General features: G+C 33.6%; 3 protein-coding genes across 3 annotated transcripts; all 3 read left to right on the top strand.

Annotated features, from left to right (window-relative positions):
* The first annotated feature begins 4,956 nt into the window (after positions 1 to 4,956).
* Positions 4,957 to 6,520, top strand: LOC7487403 (U-box domain-containing protein 21). The gene has a single exon (XM_002305188.4). It carries the CDS (start codon positions 5,056 to 5,058, stop codon positions 6,400 to 6,402), a length of 1,347 nt encoding a protein of 448 aa, XP_002305224.1. The 5' UTR covers positions 4,957 to 5,055; the 3' UTR covers positions 6,403 to 6,520.
* A 4,942-nt stretch (positions 6,521 to 11,462) lies between these two features.
* On the top strand, positions 11,463 to 12,948 carry LOC7487404 (probable methyltransferase At1g29790). Its single transcript, XM_002305189.3, has one exon. The coding sequence runs from the start codon at positions 11,527 to 11,529 to the stop codon at positions 12,808 to 12,810; it is 1,284 nt and encodes a 427-aa protein (XP_002305225.3). The 5' UTR covers positions 11,463 to 11,526; the 3' UTR covers positions 12,811 to 12,948.
* Positions 12,949 to 21,995: 9,047 nt separating this feature from the next.
* On the top strand, positions 21,996 to 23,534 carry LOC7487405 (UDP-glycosyltransferase 75C1). The gene has a single exon (XM_024599630.2). It carries the CDS (start codon positions 21,996 to 21,998, stop codon positions 23,532 to 23,534), a length of 1,539 nt encoding a protein of 512 aa, XP_024455398.2.
* Positions 23,535 to 23,807: the final 273 nt, after the last annotated feature.

Raw genomic sequence — 23,807 nt, 5'->3', positions numbered from 1 at the left:
ATACAACAAAAAAGATGTAGGGAGATATAGAGTTTAGGATATCAAATGTAGCTAAGCCTATAAAAGTTAAGTTTTTCCCCGATGTTAGACCCAAGGGAGGTTGGTCACTCCACTAGACATGCTAAGGGAGGATTGATAATTATCTTGAACTTGGCTGACCGACAAGTCCAAACGTCTTGGGTCTGGCATCCGTGCTAAACCTATGTTATTTTGGGCTTGACACACTACCAAGTCCAAGCGCATTGGGTCTGGCATGCGTGCCAGATCCACGCTACCTTGGACTTTGCGCACTGCTAAGCCTGAGTGCTTTGGACTTGGCTAATTGCCAAGTCCAAGCGCATTAGGTCTGGCATGTGTTCCAGAACCACACTACCTTGGATTTGGCGCACTATCAAGTCTAAGCGTTGCTAGACTCACGCTACCTTGGACTTGGCATACTGTCAAGTCCAACCGTATTGGCATGTTAGATCCACTCTACCTTGGACTTGACTAACTGTCAAGTCCAAGCGCCTTGAACTTGTGGACTTGACTAACTGCCAAGTCCAAGTGTATTGGGTCTGGCATGCGTGCCAGACCGACACCACCTTGGACTTGACGTACTGCCATGTCCAAGTGTATTGAGTTTGGTATATGTTTACAAAATATAAATAAAAACTTAATAAAATTAACTTATCAATATTACTTCAATAGTTTTGAAGCTCATCAGACACATATCATATGCAACATGTTATTGATCCTTTGTGCTATTGAGATTTTTTTTTTTGGATTATCATACATGAGAGATTTAGTTGAACAAAAATAATCCCCGCAAACAATATAGTTCATGGCTTGAATCTAAACAAAGTTCTTAGATTTGGACTAAAGTCTGAACTAGCAAAGGGTTTGATATATGATTTTGGTTGATTAATTAAGTTGTGGGTTGATCTGTCAAGTCATATAAGTTTAACTAGATAAACATTTAAAATAATTTTAAAAAAACTTGGACTCCAAGTTAATGGGTTATTAAATCAACTCGCTGGATCAATTCGAATTTAATAACTATGATTGGAACCTTTGCTTTTGCAGTATCTACGTGTCTATTCAACAAATCAACAGTTCTAATTATTAACAAGATATATAGGGCATGTGAAAAATATTATAGCACTAAACATCTATTATTATATATTGTAATAGTGAATTAACGATATTGCCCTTTACCAAATCAGCTTAGAAAACTAAACTCAGAGGTAAAATGATCTTTTCTATGTGATCCATTTGTCACTTTTGTTTTCAGTAGAGGTACAAAGTTCTTTTTATATTTTTTAGAATAGTGAAATACCTTCACTGTCTTAAAAAAAATATATAATTAGTTACTAGGGGCTTTTTGAGATTTTATTTTTTTAGCATAGCTAAATTACTAACTTACCTTTGGAATAAAAAAACTAATTTAGGCTTGCTTTTTTTGGGATTTAATGTTGGTTTTTACATTATAAACAGATTAGTAGAGGGGTAAATTGGTGTTTTGCATTAATTAAAAATTATTAAAGTTAAAATCTGTCAGACATGTTCCATGCACACAGGGGTGCGTGGAAAAGTTCCGTCAAGTTTTGACGGCACATACGGTGTCCTCCTGTGGTGAAAATTTATTTTCTGCCATGTCATTAGATTTTGCGGAGCCGTCTTCCTCTACCAATGACACATGTTTGGTTTTTTTTTTCAAATTTGATTCTTATTTTTAATATTACTATTTTGTGTTTTTAATTCTTTTTTGTGATTAAATATTTTTTTTCTTTTCAATTTCATTATTTGACATTTGATTTTTTAAGGTTTGAGCTTCGTGGTTTTTTTAGGTTTGATACTTCTAATCAAATGACCGAAGTCACAAGTTTTATGACCTAACATGAGTTTCTATCTTTTTTTATGGACTTATTTCCCCTTTCAATTTCATCACTTGACGTTGATTTTTTTTAAATAGGCTTTATGTTTTTCTTTGTTTTTTTATAGGGTTATCTCGATCTCACGACATGACCCGTGGGTTTGGTGAGTTAACCCAGGTAGGCTTGTGCTTTTTTTTTTTGTACTTTTTTTTCTTCAGGATCCTTTTGTGTTATTGTTTCTTCTTTTTTTAATTTCATCGTTCAATATTTTATTTGTTAAGAATTGACTTTCGTGATTTTTTTCATATTTGATGTTTCTAATTAAATAGCCCAAGGCATGAGTTTTATAAGCTAACAAGGGTTGGTATCAAATGTTTTTGGACTTATTTTTTCCCCACCTCATAATTCGACATTGGTTTTTTTTTTTTTTTAAAAAAATAGGTTTTGTGATTTTCTCTATTTTTTTATGTCAGATTATTCCGATTTTATAATTTGATCAGTAAGTTCGGTAGGTTGACCCAAGTAGGCTTAGATCTTTTTTTGGCTTATAATTGCAATTGTTTTTAATCTTTTGTTTATTAATTTTTTTTTAATTATATTATTTAACATTTGGTTTTATGAGAATTGAGTTATTTTTCAAATTTATTGCTTTTAGTCAAATGATTCAGGTCATGGATTTAATGGGTTAATATGAATTGAGATTTTTTTTTTTTTTTTTTATCTTTCGACAATGCTTTTTTTTTTTTTCTTTAAAACGTGCTTGCATTAGCTTAAACATCACTTTTTTTTTCTCAATGATCTTTTTTATCCAACCAACGGGAGAATGCTGGTCATATAGCTAGTTTGTATTATATATAATGCTATCTATTTTATGGTGCCTTCCCCCCCCCCCCCCCCCCCCCCCCCCCCCCCCCCCCTCCTCAATTATAAGGAAAGGATTCGAACTGAAGTCACCTGGATAACTAACCCCATCCCGCACCAATGGATCAAGTCCAAAACCCGAATGGAGCTACGTGGTTAAGGTCCTTGGACCCTAGTGATCCAAACTCTTCTCTCTCTTTTTTTGCTGGAGTTGTCTATTACTTATTTTTTCCAGACCCATTGAACCATGCTAAGTCTAAAATGCTTTGGAACATGAGGCCCAGCTACACTCTCATTTTTGGGCTCACAAACTGGTAACTGGCAAGATTTTCTAAACTTCAATTGGGCACACCCATAAACCATTCCTTTATGAGTTAATTATAACTTAATCCCTATAATTTATTAAATCAATCAATTAATCTCTATCACATAGTATTAAAAAATAATTCAATAGTCCTTATTTGACTAGCATTAATCATCTTCAACTTGGTAGTATCTCTTTCCAAAAAAAAAAAGTTCGCCTAACTCATCAAATCCTACCTTCTTATCTTGTTCTCTTTTCATTTTTTTATTCCTCAAACAAAAAAAAAAATTATATATTAGAAAAAAAAAGAGTGAAATATACGAAGGAAATAAGTTATAAATGAGTTTAATAAATAGGGATCAAATATATAGTTTTTAAAACATGAGGACTATAAACTACAAGGAGCAATTAAACTTAAGGCTATGTTTGTTTCCCGGAATTCATTTTCCGGGAAATCACTTTCCAAACTTTCTTGTATTTGTTTGACATTAGGAAAGTTGGTCAACGGAAAACACTTTCCAGTTAAAGAAAAATTTAGCTTGGTTTCCAGAAAAGTGTTTTCCTGGAAAATTTAGGCGGAAAACATTTTCTGGAAGTTGTGAAAAATTTAAAAATATCATATTATTTGCTGATTATATCAAATTTGGTCCTCAAACTTTTGATTGCTATATATATTTTGTTTTGAATATTTATTTTTCAATTTCATCTCTTAAAATTTAATTTTTATATTAACTTTGGTCCTCGTTTTTATAATTGTTATTTGCTTTTCCCTTATCATTTTTTTTATTAAAATTTTTTATCTATCAAATTTGGTCCTCATTCTTTTGATTGTTACTTATTTGTTTTGAAATAATTTATGAAATGTTAATTATTATTATTTTAATTTCTTCATCTTTTATTTTTTTATTTTTTAGATTTGATCTCTATTATTTTGATTATTTATTTTATTTGATATAATTTATGAAATTATATTTTTTTTCAATTTCATTCTCATTCAACTTTTTAATTTGTAAGATTTGTTCCTCATTATTTTAATAAATTTGAGAAAAATAAAACATTAATAAGTTATTTTTCAGCTCATTTTCCATGACATAACCAAACACTGGAAAGTGTTTTCCAACTTATTTTCTATTACACTACCAAACATCGAAAAATAATTCACTTTCCCGGAATTCACTTTCCCGGAGTTCATTTTCAAAAGAAAACTACTTTCCAGCAAACAAACGGGGCCTAACTATTCCTTTGTTTTTAGTATTTGTCACATTTGTTATCTACATTGAATGCTAACCCAAAAAATATTTGATGATTAATTTGCGGGTTATTAGATTAATTCGGGTCAATTATTTTATTGAAATAATATCATATTATTTTTTTAAAAAAATCTTCATATTAATTGATAGAGTTTACTCTATCACTAAAACCAAAACCAAGCTTTTTAAATTAATCAAGTTTAATCTAGTAAATATCTTATCCAATTCAATTAAAAATTCATCTCAAATTAAACTTTAAATCCTAAGTTTTTCAGCACCAAGCTAGATTTAACAAATATAACATTTGTGACGCAGGCAGTCTCCGTTGTCACCAGTAAGGACTACTCCATCTGTAGAAGCCCTATTTTCATATATAAAAAGAAAAAAACCAAGTCGGTCCACCTGCTACTACTACTTTGACTCGGACCCAGTCAGCCAATGCCAGCAATCGACCCTTGGTTGGCCGTCTAACCTTGCTCCGAACAACAATTTTAACGCTTTTACACACTGTTTTCAATTGTTCAACAGTCAACATTCCAAGTTCCAATTCATCAAACCAAACCTTCCACACTTTCGTGATTGCTTTTTGAAGTCAGTCTTCTTCCCTGTCCATCTCTTCCTTGGCTTGACTTTGACCACCGGAAAGCCATACCAACATATAAATACATCACCCCATCACTAAGAGTTTCATATATTATCTAGCCCAAGAACCTAAGTTCAAAACATACATAACCTACACTCAGCACCATCGTACTTGGCAGCACATCATAAGAGAGAATAGACAATGATTGTTTCTTGGAGATTAAGGAGAAAGTCCAAGAAAAACAAGAATCCAAGCCAAGAAATCAATTCGGACATGGAAATCATGATTCCTAGACACTTCTGTTGCCCGATTTCTCTTGACTTGATGAAAGATCCGGTCACATTATCGACAGGAATCACATACGATAGAGAAAGTATCGAAAAATGGATCGAAGATGGCAACCTAACATGTCCGGTTACAAACCAGGTGTTAGCCAGCTTTGATCAGATTCCGAATCATTCCCTGCGCAAGATGATTCAAGATTGGGGTGTTGAGAATCGTTCTTATGGGTTTGAAAGGATTCCTACGCCTCGTGTCCCTGTGACATCGTACGAGGTTTCGGAGATTTGTAGGAGGGTTAATTTTGCAACTCAACGAGGCGAGCAAAAGAAGTGTCAAGAGCTGGTTAGGAAGATCAAGAATTGGGGTAAAGAGAGTGAGCGCAACAAGAGATGCGTTGTGGAGAATGGGGCTGGTTGTGTTTTATCGGCTTGCTTCGAGTCCTTTGCAAGTGTTGCAATGGAGAAAGATGAGGATTTGTTGGGAGAGATTTTATCAGCTTTGGTATGGATGTTTCCACTTGGTGAAGGCGGCCAAAGTAGGCTTGGATCCATCGTGTCTTTGAATTGTTTGGTATGGTTCTTGAAGAGGGGAGATCTTTCAGCCAGGCAAAATGCAGCTTTGGTGCTTAAAAATCTTCTTGCTCTAGATCAAAGGCATGTAAATGCCCTGGTGAAGATTGAAGGAGTGGTTGAAGCTTTGGTTAAGTTAATCAAGGAGCCTATTTGCCCAACAGCCACCAAAGCTTCATTGATGGCAATTTTCTACATGACTTCACCATCAAGTCTCAATGAGAAGATGATACCAACATTTGTGGAAATGGGTTTGGTTTCATTGATCATAGAGATTCTAGTTGATGGAGATAAAAGCATATGCGAGAAGGCACTAGGTGTTTTGGACCATATTTGTGATTGCAAAGAAGGGAGAGAAAAGGCCTATGAGAATGCTCTCATTGTAGCTGTTTTGATCAAGAAAATCTTGAATGTATCAGATTTGGCATCAGAATTGTCAGTTTCCATTCTCTGGAAGCTTTTCAAGAATTACGGAGAGAGATCAGAGGATGGCGATGATGATGCAGAAGGAGGTGTTGTAGTTGAAGCACTTCAAGTGGGTGCTTTCCAGAAGTTGTTGGTCTTATTGCAAGTGGGCTGTGGTTATAGCACAAAGAAGAAGCTTAAAGAGTTGCTAAAATTGTTGAATCTTTGTAGAGTTAAGTTAGATTGTTTTGATTCTTCAGCAGATTTCAAGTATGTCAAAAGGTCATACTGATTCAGTGTTTCTCAATTAGTTTAGGAAAGAACTTTAAACAGATTCATAGAAGATTACCAACAAATTCAATTGAACATACTCAATTCAATAATTATAACATTGAGATTTATTGATACAACTTATGCTATATATGCTCTATTCTTGTGTTAATTTGTACGTTCTTACCGTATGAACGTAAACTTCTCATGTCCAGGAGTCATGCTAATTTTCTCCATCTTCCAATCTTAACAACGTATCGAAGACACATTTCTCAATCGTATTTTAGGCTATTATTATATATTACAGAACATCTAAATAAAAAATAAAGAAATGAAGATATATACATAAATTATAAATTAAAGGCAAATGAATTTTTGTTATTTCAAAAGAGTTCCTTTTCTTTTATTTCGACATAAAAACCAAGCATTACCAAATAAAATCATAAAAAAATAATTCTGCTATTATCTATCATAGGATAATCAAAATATTCAAATAAGCAAACCTCAGATTTATGAAAATCAAACCCTAGTAGGTATTTTCTTTCTTTCTTTCTTTCTTTAATCTAAATCATGACGAAATATGTGTAGTAGTTTATATATTAGTCAAACTAATATTTTCCTCTGAACTTAGATTAAGATCTCTAGCTGTCTAGCATGTTGGTCATATTTGGCAGGCTGGCTGGAGTAGGTTAGGGCTTGAGGTACCAATCTTATTCCTCGTTGTATTTTTTGTGGAGTAGAGATCGTTGTTGTAATATGTAAATGCCCTTGTCGAATAGCAGGTAGGCCGGTGGCCATTGCTAAGGGTTTTTTTTTTACTTACAGTAGTGCTGACAAAGGCGATGGCATAGTTATAGAGTGAATTGTAACTTAGTCCCTGTAGTTTAATAATCTAATTAATTAGTCTTAGTTTCAAAAACTTTATATTGCATCCTTGTATTTTTTAAAATCCATTTGTAACTGATTTTTTTTTTTTCGTGAGTTCTATGTTCTATTTCAATTCATTTTATTAGTTGAAAAATAGAAAAAGGAAGAAATAGATGAAATGCGAAGTTTTGATTAGAAAAAAAGCATTTTCGAAACAATAAACTCAAATATTATAAGAGAAATTAAGAAAGAGATGGGTTTCCCTCTCCTTTACTTAATTCATAACTACTAATATCCTAATAGTTATTTTCTTGGTTTATTTACAAAAAAGAAGAGAAAATATTTAAATGAAAATATTCTCTTTTTTTAAGGATAAGTCCTTTTGTCGGAACCAAAATTGCAGAAACCACAAATGGCAAAGGATGCACGCACAAAACCATAGACATAGATGAAGCAAGGCTCAGCAAAATAAGTGGGATGTCTCCATCTCCTTGGAAATCTTATAAACTTTCCACTTTATTAACATCAATCTATTGTTTGTTGTTCCTATATATATATATGTATGAGCCACTGGTAATAATACACTGCTGTTCAGATCACTGAATGCAACAAGTGTCTTGGTGCACAGCACAAGCATATGCCTGGAAATACTAAATTAAAGCGCACACATTCAAACATGATGAAATCTTATTTCAAAAGTAATTAATATCAGAAAAATACAATAGAAAATGTCAAAATAATACAGAATACCGAGTATTTTTAGCCTATTGGTGGGAGAATACTGCAAATTTAAAACCTACTTGGGATGTTTATTTTTCATAAAAGTTGGACATCACAATGAACAATTCTCAATCAGTAAGACTATGATTATCTTAACGCGTGAGATGACCAGCAGGATGTACATGAGTGCAAAGCTATATATAGAAAATATCTGCTCTTGTAATTCCAAGCAAGATGTATACGATGACGATGCATTCAATGCCTTCAATTTTTTTTTAATTTTTTTTTATCAAAATGCACCAAAGCATAAAATATTTTAACAAAAAGACTTTTGAGATCCTAAAGATGTCTAAATAAATGCAAAAGTATCCTAAAAGAATAACAGAACACAATAAGAGTTACATGAGTCATCAGTGGTGAAAAAGGTTGATCAATAGCCAAAGAATAGCAAAGCCACAGAAAGTTTTTTACTAGAAAATAATAGTGTCCAGGAAGTGATTAATGAGTAATTAGTACCGTTATTGATTAGAAAATAATAATGTTATGGGTTAAACAGGTAAACCAAGTTGATTATTTTTTTTAAGAAAATAAATTGATATTGTTTTAAATTTTTTTAAAGTCAAATTTGATTTTGAACAGATCGACCATGTTGAATTTCTTAAAAAAAATCTGCTCGAACCGGTAGCCGAGTCCAGGGTCTACCTGCCGGGTTAGGGCCGAGTTTTATAACCATTTTTTTTTTATGTTTTATTATCAAAAGTATCCTCACATTAATTTCTATATATTAAAACTAAATCCATTATTCTAATGGAATAAAAAATAAATTATCCACATTAAAATTTGAGAGTCATGATAGTTGAAATTCAACAATAAAATATTATATGTAGTCTATTAGTATTATAAACTAACCTTATAAACTTTGATGAATCTCCTATCTAAGTTAGCAAGCTCCAATCATGTAGATCTTTATGTGGATGTCTGGGTTGAAGTTTGGAAAAACAAAATACGGGTGACGAAAAGCTTGTGGTTGATCACATAAACAATAAGGAAAATTGAAGAACTTTAATCATGCATTACCTGTTTATAAAGAAATTACCCTCAATAGAAATGAAGTCATCCATTTGACTAGGTGAGTAATGAGGTATTACATCATTAATAACATTTTATATCGAAAATCCACTTCAACTCCATTTTTAACGAAGATAAGCTATCTGACCATCTCTTTTAATAAAGACGAGCCATCTAGCCACAAGAATCTCAATAGTTCTACTTAGGACAATCAAATCTCACAAAGAAGATAAAAAATCTTTCATTAAATTTGATAACCTTTTAAATCTTTGCATATTTAATACACAAAGACTTAAGGGGTTATGGTAGATTAATATATTTTATATATGTTATTTTTGCTTTAGCCCGCATTTAAAAAGCCCAAAAGCATGTTAATAATCCAACATACTTAGGTTGTCAGGCCCAAATGACATGAGTTTGGCTTACTTCTAGGCCAAACATCCTTGAATTCACCTACGCGTTAAGCTCAAATACACGTGGGTCTGATGAGTTGCTAGACTCAACATCCTTAAGTTTATCTACTTGCTGAGCCCAAGTACATGAGAGTTTGGTGAGATGCCAAACCCAACATCCTTGGGTTTAGTTGCACGCTGAACTCAAGTACATATGGGTCTGGTGAGCTGCCAAACCAAACATTCTTGGTTTTAGTTGTGTGCTGAGCCCTAATACATGTGGGTGTGGCGAGATGTCAGACCCAATAATCTTGGGTTCATTTGTATGCTGAGCCTAAGTATATATGGATATGACAAGTTGTTAAATCTATCACCTTTGGGGATGGGGTCATTCTAAGTTCAAATGCTTATGGAACTGACAATCATAATAAGCCTCATATTGGGTTTTGAGATTTTGTTTGTTTATTCTTATGACTCTTAAACAATAAAATGTTAAAAGTCAATAATAATTATCTTTTTACACCCCTAGATGTATAAAAGTCTCCTATGAGCCTACTATATTTCCATCAACTTAAATATTGTGTAAGAAGTATCTATCCCTCATTAATGTTGTATAAGAGATATGTATCTCTTATTAATGCTATCAGGAGAAAATGACACTTCAACCCCTCCATTCAAGCGACATGACAAGGTTCAAGGGTTATATATACCCCCTGAACCATCAATGTAAAATGTTCATATTTTTCTATTCTCTAAGTATTCATATTTTTATTCTTAAAGCATTTATCATACATAAATAATAACAAACACTCTTGTTCTTAGAATTTATTGTGATTTTTTAATAAAATTTATTAACTTTATTATCAAAGGATCCCTAAATCTCACAAAAGAGAATTGTTTTGCATATGTTTAGTTTTCTATTACCAACTATCCATTTCGTGAACTCTAGAAAAAAAATATTGATGTGAATATTTAATTAATCATTCACTATTCAAACACTTGAAAAATTTTATTCCTAACATATTAGATTTTAAAATATCATCCTGGTTAAATAATATTTTTTTTAAGAAGACAATAATGTGTTTGTGGAAATCTTGGGTTATTCAAACGTCTTCATCTAAACATTAAATTCATGAAAGAGTTGAAAGACCAAGTGGTAAAAAATATGTTGTCAAGTTGCTAATCCATGATGCCGTCAACGTTGCAACTCGTGCTAAAATATTTGGTGTGCGCTCCGGAAACACGGGCATTGATTACAGTAAATGAATGAATATTAAGCAAAGAAACTTGAAAGATCTATGGCTTTCTAGGTCAGATGCACAAGTTCCGGGTATGCATGTGAATGTTGCCGATGTGTTTGTGCATTCCCTCTAAGAAATCAGCTGATTCCGAGTAAAAGGATTTCAATATTAGGCTAGCTAGCGCTGATTGTTGAATTCAGTGGCACCTTTCTAGTTTTTTTTTTGTTTTTTTTTTTATTTCCCATGCCCTGGTCTCAAATTTGCCTGCTTATATTTTACATATACATGTCCGATTAGTCCCATTCGAAGAAGTATTCTAAATTTTAACTCTGAAATAGATGCGGTAAAGTTGAATGTGAAGAGTGTAATATTTTGTAAAAAAAAAAAAGATTCACAATTATTTTACATGAGGAATTTCACTTAGAATCAATCATGTGAGATTCACACATGTTAAACTTATAACAACAAAAGTAAGATGCAAAACATAATTAGAACACCAGATTTCCATCTAAGAAAGAGGACAGAACTCATTAATGGTGCTATTTCTTGGGACTCACAAGTAGAATGACTTCATTAGGACTCCACATATCTTAGTTTTCCAAGAACTAGATAACAAACTATTTTATGATATTTGACTTCATACAGCATCGCATGCTGTCCAGCACCTGCTCCACTAGTTTATTATTATTATGTGTTGTTAACTTGTTACTTCAGGGAAACATTCAGATGGGTTACATGAATGAGCTTACCCTAGATCCATGTTATTTGATTATTTGTTCAGGTACTTGTGTACTAGTTAGGGAGGTCTAGTCAAATTTTTTTTCATGATGTAGGCACATATAGATAGATAGAAACACCATGCCCACTCCCTACTCTAAACCTCATCAAGCCGCTATTCTATTAGCTTCAAGACAAAGTGATCTTCAGCAGAAGCAAACCAAAATGGATTCCCCTCGTAAACCCAAACCTCTCTCCACTAATCTCTTCTTCCTCGTCCTACTCTTGTCCACAAATCTCCTCACTTTATTCCTATCTTCCACCTTCTACTCTTCCTCCTTTTGTTATCTTCACCCCATCTCCTCCATCTCCACATTAACTCAAATTAGTAGTAGCAGTGTTGCTGACTCAGATGCCACAGAAAATCCTGACACGCAATTAGACCTTCCATCAGAATTTCTTGCCTTCACTTCAGGCCAAGCACTCCCATATGGTTTCAACACAAATTTTGATTCTGACACCTTTTATCCTCCTGTAGGCCAAGCCTGCACTAGGTTTCCTGATGAACTTAGTCGTTTTATGTCCTACAAAGTTAATGGATCCTGTCCTGACGATGAACTGCTCGCACAGAAACTCCTCCTCAAAGGCTGTGAGCCTCTCCCTCGCCGCCGTTGCCGCCCCGCGACACAGCCTGACTATGTTGACCCCTACCCTCTTCCTACTAGTCTTTGGACTACACCACCCAATTCTTCGGTCGTTTGGACAGCTTACACCTGCAAGGACTACACATGTCTCATCAACAGAATGAAAACTCAAAAGGGTTTCGATGATTGTAAGGATTGCTTTGATTTACAAGGTAGAGAAAAGAATCGTTGGGCTTCAAGAGAAGTCATTGAAGGATCACTTGACTTCACAATTGATGAAGTTCTTGCAACAAAGAAGCCTGGAACAATCCGAATTGGGCTTGACATTGGTGGTGGTGTGGCTACATTTGCTATACGAATGAAGGAAAGGAACATAACAATCATAACAACTTCAATGAACTTGAATGGTCCATTCAATAATTTCATTGCTTCAAGAGGTGTTGTGCCTTTGTATATAAGCATATCACAGAGGCTACCATTCTTTGACAACACTTTGGATATTGTACACTCAATGCATGTATTGAGTAACTGGATTCCTACAACTTTGCTTCATTTCTTGATGTTTGATATCTATAGAGTTCTTAGGCCTGGTGGGCTGTTTTGGCTCGATCATTTCTTCTGTGTGGAAGATCAATTTTTGGATGTTTACAAGCCACTAATTGAGACCATTGGATTCATTAAGTTAAAGTGGGTGGTAGGCAAAAAGCATGATCGTGGGGCAGAGCTTAGAGAAATGTACCTCACAGCTTTGCTGGAGAAGCCATTGAAGAATTCTTGGTGATTTTAATTTGCTTGTAATTTAATTTCTTTATTAGGCTTTACTATAGGAAGTTTTCTTCTCTCTCTCTTTTTAATTATTTTCTTTTGGAAAAAGATATTGTCAAATCATGAATAATGAGAATGAGAGATTTTTCTTTTTCTTTTTTTTTTAATTTTCCTTAATTTGTCTTTTTATATTTGTCGCTTTCTTTAATTTGTCTCAATATGGTTAAACTTTTGGGGTTATTGTATTTTTTTATCAACAAAAATTTGATAATTAATTTATGCTCTTTACTGATCTTGATTTATCAAGAAACAAAGGTTACATCACTTCCACTTAGTTTTGCTGCTTACATTTTCTTCTTTATTTACTATTTGCATGCTGAAACGAATTTGGTTTATGACTGAATTAAATAACAAAAAAAATCAATATAATTAAATCTAATTTAAAATAGTTTTTAGTTAGTATTTTGGAATAGAAAAGATAGACAATGAGGATAGAGAACATTTGTTTTTATTTGCTTTATATTTTGAAAATATAAAAATTCATTCAAAATTAAAAAAGTATTCTAAAAACAAATTTAGGTATGCATATATAATCAATCTTTCATTAAAATACAATTAATAATGTATTTGTAGGTTAGATGCTCTTGTGTTTAATTTTTAGTTTTTGTAATATTATGCTAAAAGCTTGTCTTTCACAATATATTTTTTTGAGTATCATGCATGATGTTTGGATATCACCACTAAAAGAAAATATTAAAATGCAAGGAGAAATTGAAGTGAAAGCAACGCAAAATTCTTTAATAAAAAGGAGAGAGAAGAAAAGGAAAGAAGCTAAAAGGAATTAATTAATTAATTAATTTAAAACTTATGATATCAAGGTGGCCTATATATGGTTAATTGGGCTATCTATCAATTTAGGTGATGGCCATGATGGTCAACCACGAAGTACAGGAGCATACTAGAGTGGGGTGAAAACCTGTGCTGAAGAAACTAAAATTTGAATAAGAAAAGAGGAGACAGAAAAAAAATAAAAGGGGCTAGATCTTAGATTCGGTTTACACTTTGACCCTCAAATTTATTAAAGTACTCCATCTCTTGAGATTTGAATGCAATTGAATTAGATATTCTAAAAGAAGGGGAGTCAACTCTTTCTGAAACCATCTTTAATTGCAAAATATAGCTAATAAAATGTAGATTCGTCTTTTTTATATAGTCAAAAGTTTGGATTTTAAGATGGATTTTTTTATTAAAAAAATTATTATTTTTCTCAAAAGAGTTTTTCTAATAATGTCCATGATTGATGGGATCAATATCTAAACTAATATTTAATGTCTACAAGAACGTTGTATCCCTTGGTGCAATGGAGAAGTATATTGATTGTACTCAAATTCAGCTACTTACATCTCTATCTTCTTAATTTCCAAAACCTTAATCTTTTGTGTGTGTATGTATATATATATATCTCGAGTTATACAATAAGGTAGCTCAAGTTTGAGACCTCTAATAAGTCTTATTGATGCCATGTTATCTAGAATTGTGTTTGATTAAAGACGGAATTGAAAATATAAAATAAATTGAACTTTGCGAATATAAAATAAATTTATTTTTGAAATAATTTTATAATAAATTCATGTCCTTACAAAATATAAAGTACGAGATGAAAATGTTTTCTTGTCTCTTGTATTAACCAAACAATACTTAGAATACACTCAGAGACGAGTACTTGTGTATTTTGTTATTAGAAGTAACATATTATTCCTGACTTTCAGCCATATAAGTGCAACAAGAGATTGGTTTTGTCACTGAATCCACTCCGGCCCTCACTGTGGTCTACTATCGAACAGTGGAGTTTGTGAAATATGCAAGAGAAGGTTGGCTGAGCCAGAACTTTATAATTACTGCTCTATTTCTTGCAAGGTACTAATACTACTATGATATGGAGCATGTTAACTTTTCCTTCTCTTTTTTTTTAACCTAACTTCTAGTGATTTCTTTAACACTATATTTGACTCCTACAGGTTACAGCATTTGCAAGGAAGTCAAGTGATTTGGTTCCTCCCTTTCTTTCCCTCCAGGCTCAAACCTTGAAAAAAATGAAGAAAGAATCAAAACCTGAGAAACCAAAGCAAAAGAGGAAAGGAAAACCTTGCGGGGCTCCCTTTTTTTAAGAGCCTAACATGGGTTTGTCAGTCTCCTATAATTATTAGTTCTATTTTTAAATTACTGTAAAATTCAATGATCTAACTCTGTCAGTTTAATTAGGTTATAAATATCAGAAAAGGTCAAGATTACTAAATAAATCTTGCAATTATCTCATGCTAGTGTTGAAACCCAAATTTTTACCTGTATATATTTTGAAAACAAAAGGAAAAAAAAAATGTCTTTTCAATCATTTTAGCTATTTTAATTTTTTTATTATTATTCAATTATTGTGTGTCAAAACATCTTGAAAAATTAAAAAAATTAAAAAATACAAAAATAAAGGTAAAATTAGGTAAAATACAAAAATAAAACATTGAATAAGTAAAATGACAAAATTACTAAAATTTGGTCGGACTCTAAAACAAATCAGACAAATGCTAGGGGCAATCCCCATCTTCTTTGAATAAAGGTAACCTTTATTAATAGTAATCACAAAACTAATTTAGAAGAAAAACACATGGTAAAGATAAACTTTCATAAGAAAGGATGTGGTAAGAGTGATGTCGTTCTTTATATAGGCATAACTAACCCCTCATTTGAATATCTGGAATCAATTCTAATTTTTAGAATTCCTAATTTTCTCTAATTACTAGGTGACAACTCCAATCTTCCATGATATACATTTTTTGCCCTCGCCACGATGTCCACCGAGATGCGACACCTAGTTTATAACCAATAATATATGTAAATTTGGTTATTAAACTTGTAGCTTGTCTATGCAGTGCAGTGCAGTGCTTGATCAACTTCAGCTTATGGAAGATATGGATTCTAAATCTTTCAGTTAATGCTGACATTTGTCAGGTTGTTATCTTATCAGTAAAGATAGTTTAATGCCATCAAATGTTGAAATCCAAAACATTATGCAGAATTGCCTCATGACATCCTTGCAATATGGTATGCAGAAACTTAGCATAACAACAATGACAACGAGACATATAATAACACATTAATGATGCAGTAGCAACATGAAACTATCATATATATACCTCTGCTTCCTGAGGTAGTCCATAGGTTGCATTATACAAGTCATTAACACTTAACTAAATTACCATTTTAGAAGTAGTATGCAATATTTACAGGGAAAGGATTTAAAAAAAAACTGCTAACATCTCATAATTAATAGAATTAGGTCATTTAGTGGCAGTGGTGGTGGTAATGATGTTTCAAAATCCAATATGTTTAGGAGTAAGACTTATGTGTTGGATACTTGTTTAATCTTTGGCTTATAGCAATCTGACCTATTCATCTCAACCAAGGTGGCTGACAGCTTGTACTTAGCATTGTTAGACCAAGGTAACGGTTACCTACAAAAGATAACTTTTTATAGATTTAAAGACTCTTAGATGCTTAAGTAAGTATTATTTTAGAGGGGAAAATGTGCAATGATATTTTAGAGAGATGGTCTTTGAAAAGATATGTACTAAAAAATGTTAAGAATGAATGGAATGTATATAATGTCTAGAATGTATCGAATCTGAACCTCTAGCTCGAAGGATTTATGGGTATTTATAATCTATGAGTTCTGTTTTTTTATGGAGAGAAAGATCTAGAAAGTAATTTACATCTGATAGTATTAATGATGGATAAATATCATTTACACATTATTAATGAAAATAAATATCCCTTACACATTATTAATAAGGGATAATTATCCCTTACATATCATTAATATCGATGGAATAATAATATGTCTTTAGAAGACTTTTATATACCTAAGGATGTTGAGAGATGAGTATCATTGACCTTAACATTTTATGTTAAGGGTTACAAGAAAAAACAAACGAAGTCTTGTGGCCAAATATGGCTAGAAAGATCGTTAGTTCTGCATCCTTTCAGGCTTGGCATGATACCAAGTCCAGGGATGTTGGGTCTCACAACTCCCTAAACCCACATGTTATTGGGTTTAGCACATAACTAAACCCAAGGATGTTAGGTATGACAGCTTGCGAGACCCACATGTGCGCTAAGCCCAAGGATATTAGGTTATCACCTTGCCTTTGATCCTTTTTAAACATAGATTTAGATAAAAATAACATATATAAAACAAGTTAATCCATCAGTAGCCCCCCCAAATCTTTGTGTATTAAATACCAAAAGATTGAAAAGGTTATCAACTTTAATAAGTCTTTTTACCTAAGAGTTGATTGTCCCATTAAAGAGAGACTTTTTACCTTTCCTATGCGGTTTATTTATCCCTTATAGAACTGTTGGGATTCATTATAGTCAGTTGGCTTGTCCTTATTTAAAAAGAGGTATCCTTTGAAAGACAAAACAATGATGTGCATTCAAAATAATATTTGGGTAGATTTCTGAAGATCCGAGATGGCATGAAAAGTAATCCATCCAACGTTGAGGTGAAACATTGTTTTCTGTAGTCATTCTTGCTTCCATCTTTTCTTTTACTTTTACTCTCTATAACTTCAGAAAAAATAGTTTTGTTGAAAAATCCTCGAGCCAATCTTGCCCTAATCTGAGAAGAAAATATTTTTCTAGGTATTTCCCACAAAAATCTTATTTCTTCTTCTCTTTGAACAACAAAATGGACAAAAAAAAGAGTCAAATTTGACCCTAGGAATAGGGATATTGTTATCACCTTTAGTAAGGAGTTCAGGTTCTAACCTGAATTTGGAGGAAGTAACAAGGGACAAAGATCCATCAGACTAGGCCTTAGAATTAAGGGTGAATCTCAGTGTATACCTCTGGCAGGGGGGGAAATAATTCTCCCCGTTAGAGAAGTTCTTCTCTCACCACTACTAGGGAACCTTAAGGGAGAAAAAGGTTGTATCAGACCCCTAAGGATGATTCAATCCCTCTACTTAGAAAAATTTTCAAATGTTTGTAAAGATCCAACACCTATACTTAGTAAAATATTTTAAATTTTAGCAAGAATTATTCTTTGAACTTGAATTAAACTTTGAACTTTTCCTAACCTTAATAGGATTTAGAGGATTCGCTCCCTATCTGGAACCAAGAGGAAAATCTAGGTTACAAGTATATCCTTATTTGGTTGAATGAATCCCTAGTGAGTTAGCAAAATGGCCCTGGGCATTATATGAAGATTGATGATGTTGTACTAAGGAAACAAAGTCAAATTCTTTGGAAAATTTGGGGCTATTGCCTTAAGTATATCATATCAATCATTAGCAAAGTGAATTGTGTAATCGCACTAAAAAGACTAGATCAATCTTATCCTTGATAAGTTAGGGCTATTGCCCTAGGGATATGGGGAAATCGTGTTAATCCTTGCCAAGGTAAGTTGTACAATCATATTAGGGAGACCGAGTCAATCTCATGTTTAGTGAGTTGTGCAATCGCACTAGAGAGACTGTGTTGTTCCCTTCTAAGGTAAGTTATACAATAGCACTAAGGAGATCAACTCAATCTCATCCTTTGTGAGTTGTGCAATAACACTAGGAAAACCGTGTTGATCTCTACCAAGGTACTTTGTGCAATAACATTAGAGAGACCAAGTCAATCTCATCTTTGATGAGTTGCATAATTGCATTGGAGAGACTGTGTTGATCCTTTCCAAGGTAAGTTGTGCAATGACACTAGAGAAACCGAGTTAATCTTATCCGTAGAGAGTTGATAAGACACTCTTAGGCATAACCTAGAGGAAATGAAGAACATTGTCATTCTGAATAAATTATCCACATAAAAAAACTTACATTCTTAGTCATTGACTATTATACATTTTTATTGCCCTCTGAGGTATAACCTACTTAATGACCTGGGTTTCCGATTTATGCTAAGATCATGGTCTTAGTTCTTTTGGTGATGAGATAATAGAGTTTTTCTAGTAGATGTCTTTAGGGTAGTTGACTCATTTTTTCTTAAATAGTTGCCAAATAGACTTCACATGTTTTACGGTTTCAACCAACACTCTATTTATACTTGCTAAAAGCTTTTAATCTTTCAAGGTTTTGATGACATTCGTGAATGTTGAAAAAAAGTGTAACCTAGATTTGTTTGCCTCACCAAATCCCTAGGTAAAGAGAGGAAATCATGTTCTGACTTTAGAGCAACAAAAATATTGTTTAGCCTTCTGATTCTTTTACAAATAGTACGCATCTGGTATTCAAAGTATATCAGGCATTCCAATTTTATTTTGGAACATTCTTAATCATTAAAATAGTCTTTCCTGCTAAAGCAATTTTATTGGTACCATCAACGAGATCATAAGAATGAATACCATTCTCATAGTTGACTGATGTCATAGCCCTACAAAGCTTCTCTTGGCTGATAAATTGGTGCTCAATGAGGAGTCAAACCTAATTGAAAAGTCGATGATGCTCTGATATCATTGTTATGCTAACAGTTGTAGAGAGGTTTGTGATACATTTTATCTCAGGTGTATCATGATCGTCTATCATTGATAGTTTATGAGGGATGTCAAAAACCTATTCTAGAAGAACATTTGATGGCTTTTTTTTATCTTTTCCCACAAACGACGCCAATTGATGATATTTCAAAATCCAATATGCTCAGGAGCAAAGCTTATGTGTTGGATAATCGATTAATCTTGGGGTTCTACAATTTGATCCATTCTCCCTAACCAAGGTGGCTGGTAGCTTGTATCTGGCGGCCGGTAGTTAGTACCTGTAAAAGGTCTTTTATTTTAGATTCGGGGACTCTCAGATGTTTAAGTAATTATCTTTTTTAGGAAAAAAAATAGTACAATGATATTTTAGAGAGATAGTCTCTAAAAAGATGTGTACTAAAAAAATATTGAGAATGAATGAAATGTATATAATGTCTAGAATGTATCAAATATGAACCCGCATATCGAAGAATTTATGGGGTATTTATAGCCTATAAGTCATGTCTTTTTACGGAGAGAAGGAGCTGGAAAGTAATTTCCTTCTAATAGTATTAATAAGAGATAAATATCTTTACACATAATTAACGAGGGATAGATATTCCTTATATGATAGTATTAATGAGGGATAAATATCTCTTACACATTATTAATAAGAGATAAATATTTCTTACACATCATTAATGAGGAATAAATATCTCTTATATATCATTAATAATATTGATGGAATAACGGTAAGTTCTTAAAAGACTTTCATATATCTAGGGGTGTTAAGAGATGGGTATCTTTGACCTTAAAATTTTATGTTAAAAATTAAAAGAATAAACAAAGTCTTGTGGCCCAATATGAGGGTCTAGAAAGATCGTTAGTTCTACATCCTTTGAGGCTTGGCGTGATGCCGAGCACAAGAATGTTGGGTCTGGCAAGCACATATAATTGGGTTCGTCGCATAGCTGAGTTCAAAAATATTAGGTTATTACCTTGCCTTTCACCCTTTTTAAATATGGATTCAAGCAAAAATAACGTATATAAAACACATAGATCCATCACAAGGTATTTTACAGGCTCTTCAAATCTAACCATATAAAAGTAGCAGCATGAGACAGTATAACTGTTCTCCATTTTGAAACAGTAAATGCATTACATGAGGGCCTGTTTGGGGTTGTAGTAGCGGTTGCAGTTTAAAGTGTTTTTCGCTTAGAAATGCATCAAAATAATATTTTTTTTATTTTTTAAAAATTATTTTTAAAATCAGCACATCAAAACAATCTAAAAACACAAAAAAAAATTAGCAAAAATAAATTTTTTTTGAAATTTATGGGAGTGGTTTCAACCGCGTTCCCAAAGATAATGTTCTTTGCTGCCTGCACATATTCCTGGTGTGCGCAGTACATATATCATTATAAATTACAACTGCAGTGATCATACATGTATACAAGAAAAAAGCTGTTAGGGCTTCAAGAATGAATTATGCCTATTGATTAATAGCATTCTAACTAAGGAATAAACTGGTACAATTGACAGAAAATATGTAGGAAACAAAAATAATGGGAGATATGGGCTATATTTACTTGTATAAATGTTACGCACTGGATCTATTTCACAGAAGCTTATAACTGCGAAGACTGGAAAAAAGAATTAAAATATGTAGCCAGAACAAACAACAGGAAATCAAGTTTTTCAGAATCATTTTTCTGAAAACAAGTAGTTCAGTGATCAGCACCACAAAGTTTTGTCCTGGGAAAAAGACAATCCAAGAGTTGCAATACTAAAATGGGGCAAACCACAACAAAAGAAACTCTATGATCGAAAAAAGAAGCATATGGGCATATGAAGTTCAAGGTGCTTAAACCAAGCTCAAGTTGGATAGGGTTAGTCAACTGAATCAGGATTCTGCAGCTGAATACGAATCTGAATAGAAATGCGAATTATACCAAACAATTTGTTTGCTCCCTGAATATCTAAAAGTCACAACCGTTCTTATGGTTTACCATAATCTGTATACCGCCTATGACAGCTGTTTGAGTCGGAAATTTGAAAAGAAGGCATAGACATGTCATCCACAAAAGAAACTCATAGTCATTCCCATGCTGTATCCTCCATTAAAAAGAACTGCGTTCTGCATTTCATGTAGTATCATCCACTTACAAAATGTACAAAACCTATTTCATGTTGTTTGTGTACAAGAATCATGTTGTGTGGTTGTCAGGTTCAGGTATCAAAACATAGAAAAACATGTTAGTCCTTACCAAACATTCAATGAACAGGGGCATCCTTGCTGTCTTGAATCACATGGGTTGCTGATTCAACCAAATTGTGACTTTGAACAGTTCAACGTCATATATAAAAAACCACATCAGCAAAGATATCAGCACCGGGCACTAGAGGCTGGCTGGACTATACCTTCCAACAATCACATTGTTCACTGATATTTCAGCTCATACCAAGCAACACATCATTGTCAAAGCGCATCCAAGTTGCAAAGACGGCAATAAATAACCTGGATTCAATTGATAGCCAAGTTGCATTGGAACTAACAGTCAACAAGGCATATATGTGCAAATCATTAACACTAAATTAATTATTGAATTTGGGTACAAACTTACAATAAAAAACAAGCACATAATCATCATTGATAAAAGAAATCAAACTAGCCTCTCAGAAGCAAAACCACCACAGTCATGGAGAACAAGCACTTCCTTCTGATAACCTGTCCTTTCCAAGGCCACTTAAATCCTATGCTCCAACTTGCCAAGAACCTAAGACAAGCTGGTGCAGCAAGGGTGACTTTTGCCACCACAGTACATGGCCTTACTCAGATAAAAACATTCCCATCTCTTGATGGCTTATACTTTGCCTCCTTCTCTGATGGATTTGATGATGGAATCAAACATACCACCAATTCACAAGACATGCTTTCAGAACTCAAGCGTGCTGGCTCCCAAACTTTAACTGAACTCATCATGACCTTCTCCAAGAATTGTCATCCTGTCAGCTTCCTAATCTACACTCTCATCCTCCCTTGGGCTGCTGATGTTGCACGGTACATGTCAATTCCCTCTGCTTTCCTCTATATTCAGTCTGCTACTTCACTAGCTCTCTGTCACCATTTCTTTAATCGACATGGTGGTGTATATGATCTTTACAACAGCAGTGAAAATAAACCTCCAAGTTCAATACAAGTACCTGGGTTGCCTCCATTTGAAACGGAAGACATCCCTTCTTTTCTCTTACCAAATGGTCCGCACTCATCACTAAATCCTGTTTTTCAACATCATATCCAAGTCCTAGAACAAGAACCAAGCCCATGGGTGCTCCTTAACAGTTTTGATTGCCTAGAAGAAGAAGTAATCGCAGCTATTGGTAATAGAAGTCTAATCCCAATAGGACCATTGATTCCATTTGCACTTTTAGACAAAAACCACCAATCAGACACATCCTGTGGGTGTGACTTATTTCAAAAATCTACAGAATACATTCAATGGTTGAATTCAAAGCCAAAAACGTCAGTTATTTACATTTCATTTGGAAGTGTTGTTGTGTTGCAAAAAAATCAAATGGAAGAGATGTTGCTTGGTCTAATTGGTACTTGCAGGCCATTTTTGTGGATAATCCGATCTTCAGATAATAAAGACACAGAATTTGAAGAGATGGTAAGGGAAAAAGTGAACAAAGAAAAGGGGTTGATAGTTCCATGGTGTTCACAGATGGAGGTCCTTGCTCATGAATCAATAGGGTGTTATATGATGCACTGCGGATGGAACTCAACAATGGAGAGCCTGGTGGCTGGCATTCCTGTTGTGGGATTACCACAGTTTGCTGATCAGACAATAAATGCAAAAATGATAGAAGAGGTGTGGGGGAATGGGGTTAGAGCAAGAGTGAATGAAGTTGGTATTGTGGAAGCAGAAGAGATTAGGAGATGTCTAGAGGTGGTAATTGGAAGTGGGGAGAAAGGACAGGAAATAAGGAGCAATGCTAAGAAGTGGAGTGGATTGGCTTTGGATGCTGTGAAGGACGGAGGTTCTTCACACAACAATCTCAAAGCTTTCCTAGAAAATGTTACAACTTCAGCAAAGATGATAAATGGTGTATTTGACGGAGGCGCTGAAAATAAGACAAAAGATGCAACTAAACCAAATGAGAACTCGAAAAACTCAAGTCATTTTTCCAGTAGAGAATCTGCAAGAGACATTCAAATTCAGCAGGTCTTAAACTGACCTGATGGCAGCCAACAACTTGCATGATTGCATGCGAGGAATGCTTGCTTAGTAAATAAATGGCCAAGTTTCTTCAACAAAATCCTCACTTTAGACTCAAATGCTGGGTGATTTTCGTAGGAAATTACACTATGTCAGGTTTTGTATAAAATCTGCTGCATGGAGTTTTTCAGCCCATCCTACAACTTTATCTAGATGTACAGACAATGTGTGTGCGTGTAGAATTTCATGCTTTATTATTTTCCTATGCTTGTAGGGCTGTTCCAAGCTTAA

The sequence above is a fragment of the Populus trichocarpa genome, chromosome 4 (assembly GCF_000002775.5).
Source record: "Populus trichocarpa isolate Nisqually-1 chromosome 4, P.trichocarpa_v4.1, whole genome shotgun sequence".
NCBI classification, from domain to species: domain Eukaryota; kingdom Viridiplantae; phylum Streptophyta; class Magnoliopsida; order Malpighiales; family Salicaceae; genus Populus; species Populus trichocarpa.
The sequence above is the reverse complement of the archived record's forward strand: the minus strand, read 5'-3'. Positions and strand labels throughout refer to the sequence as shown.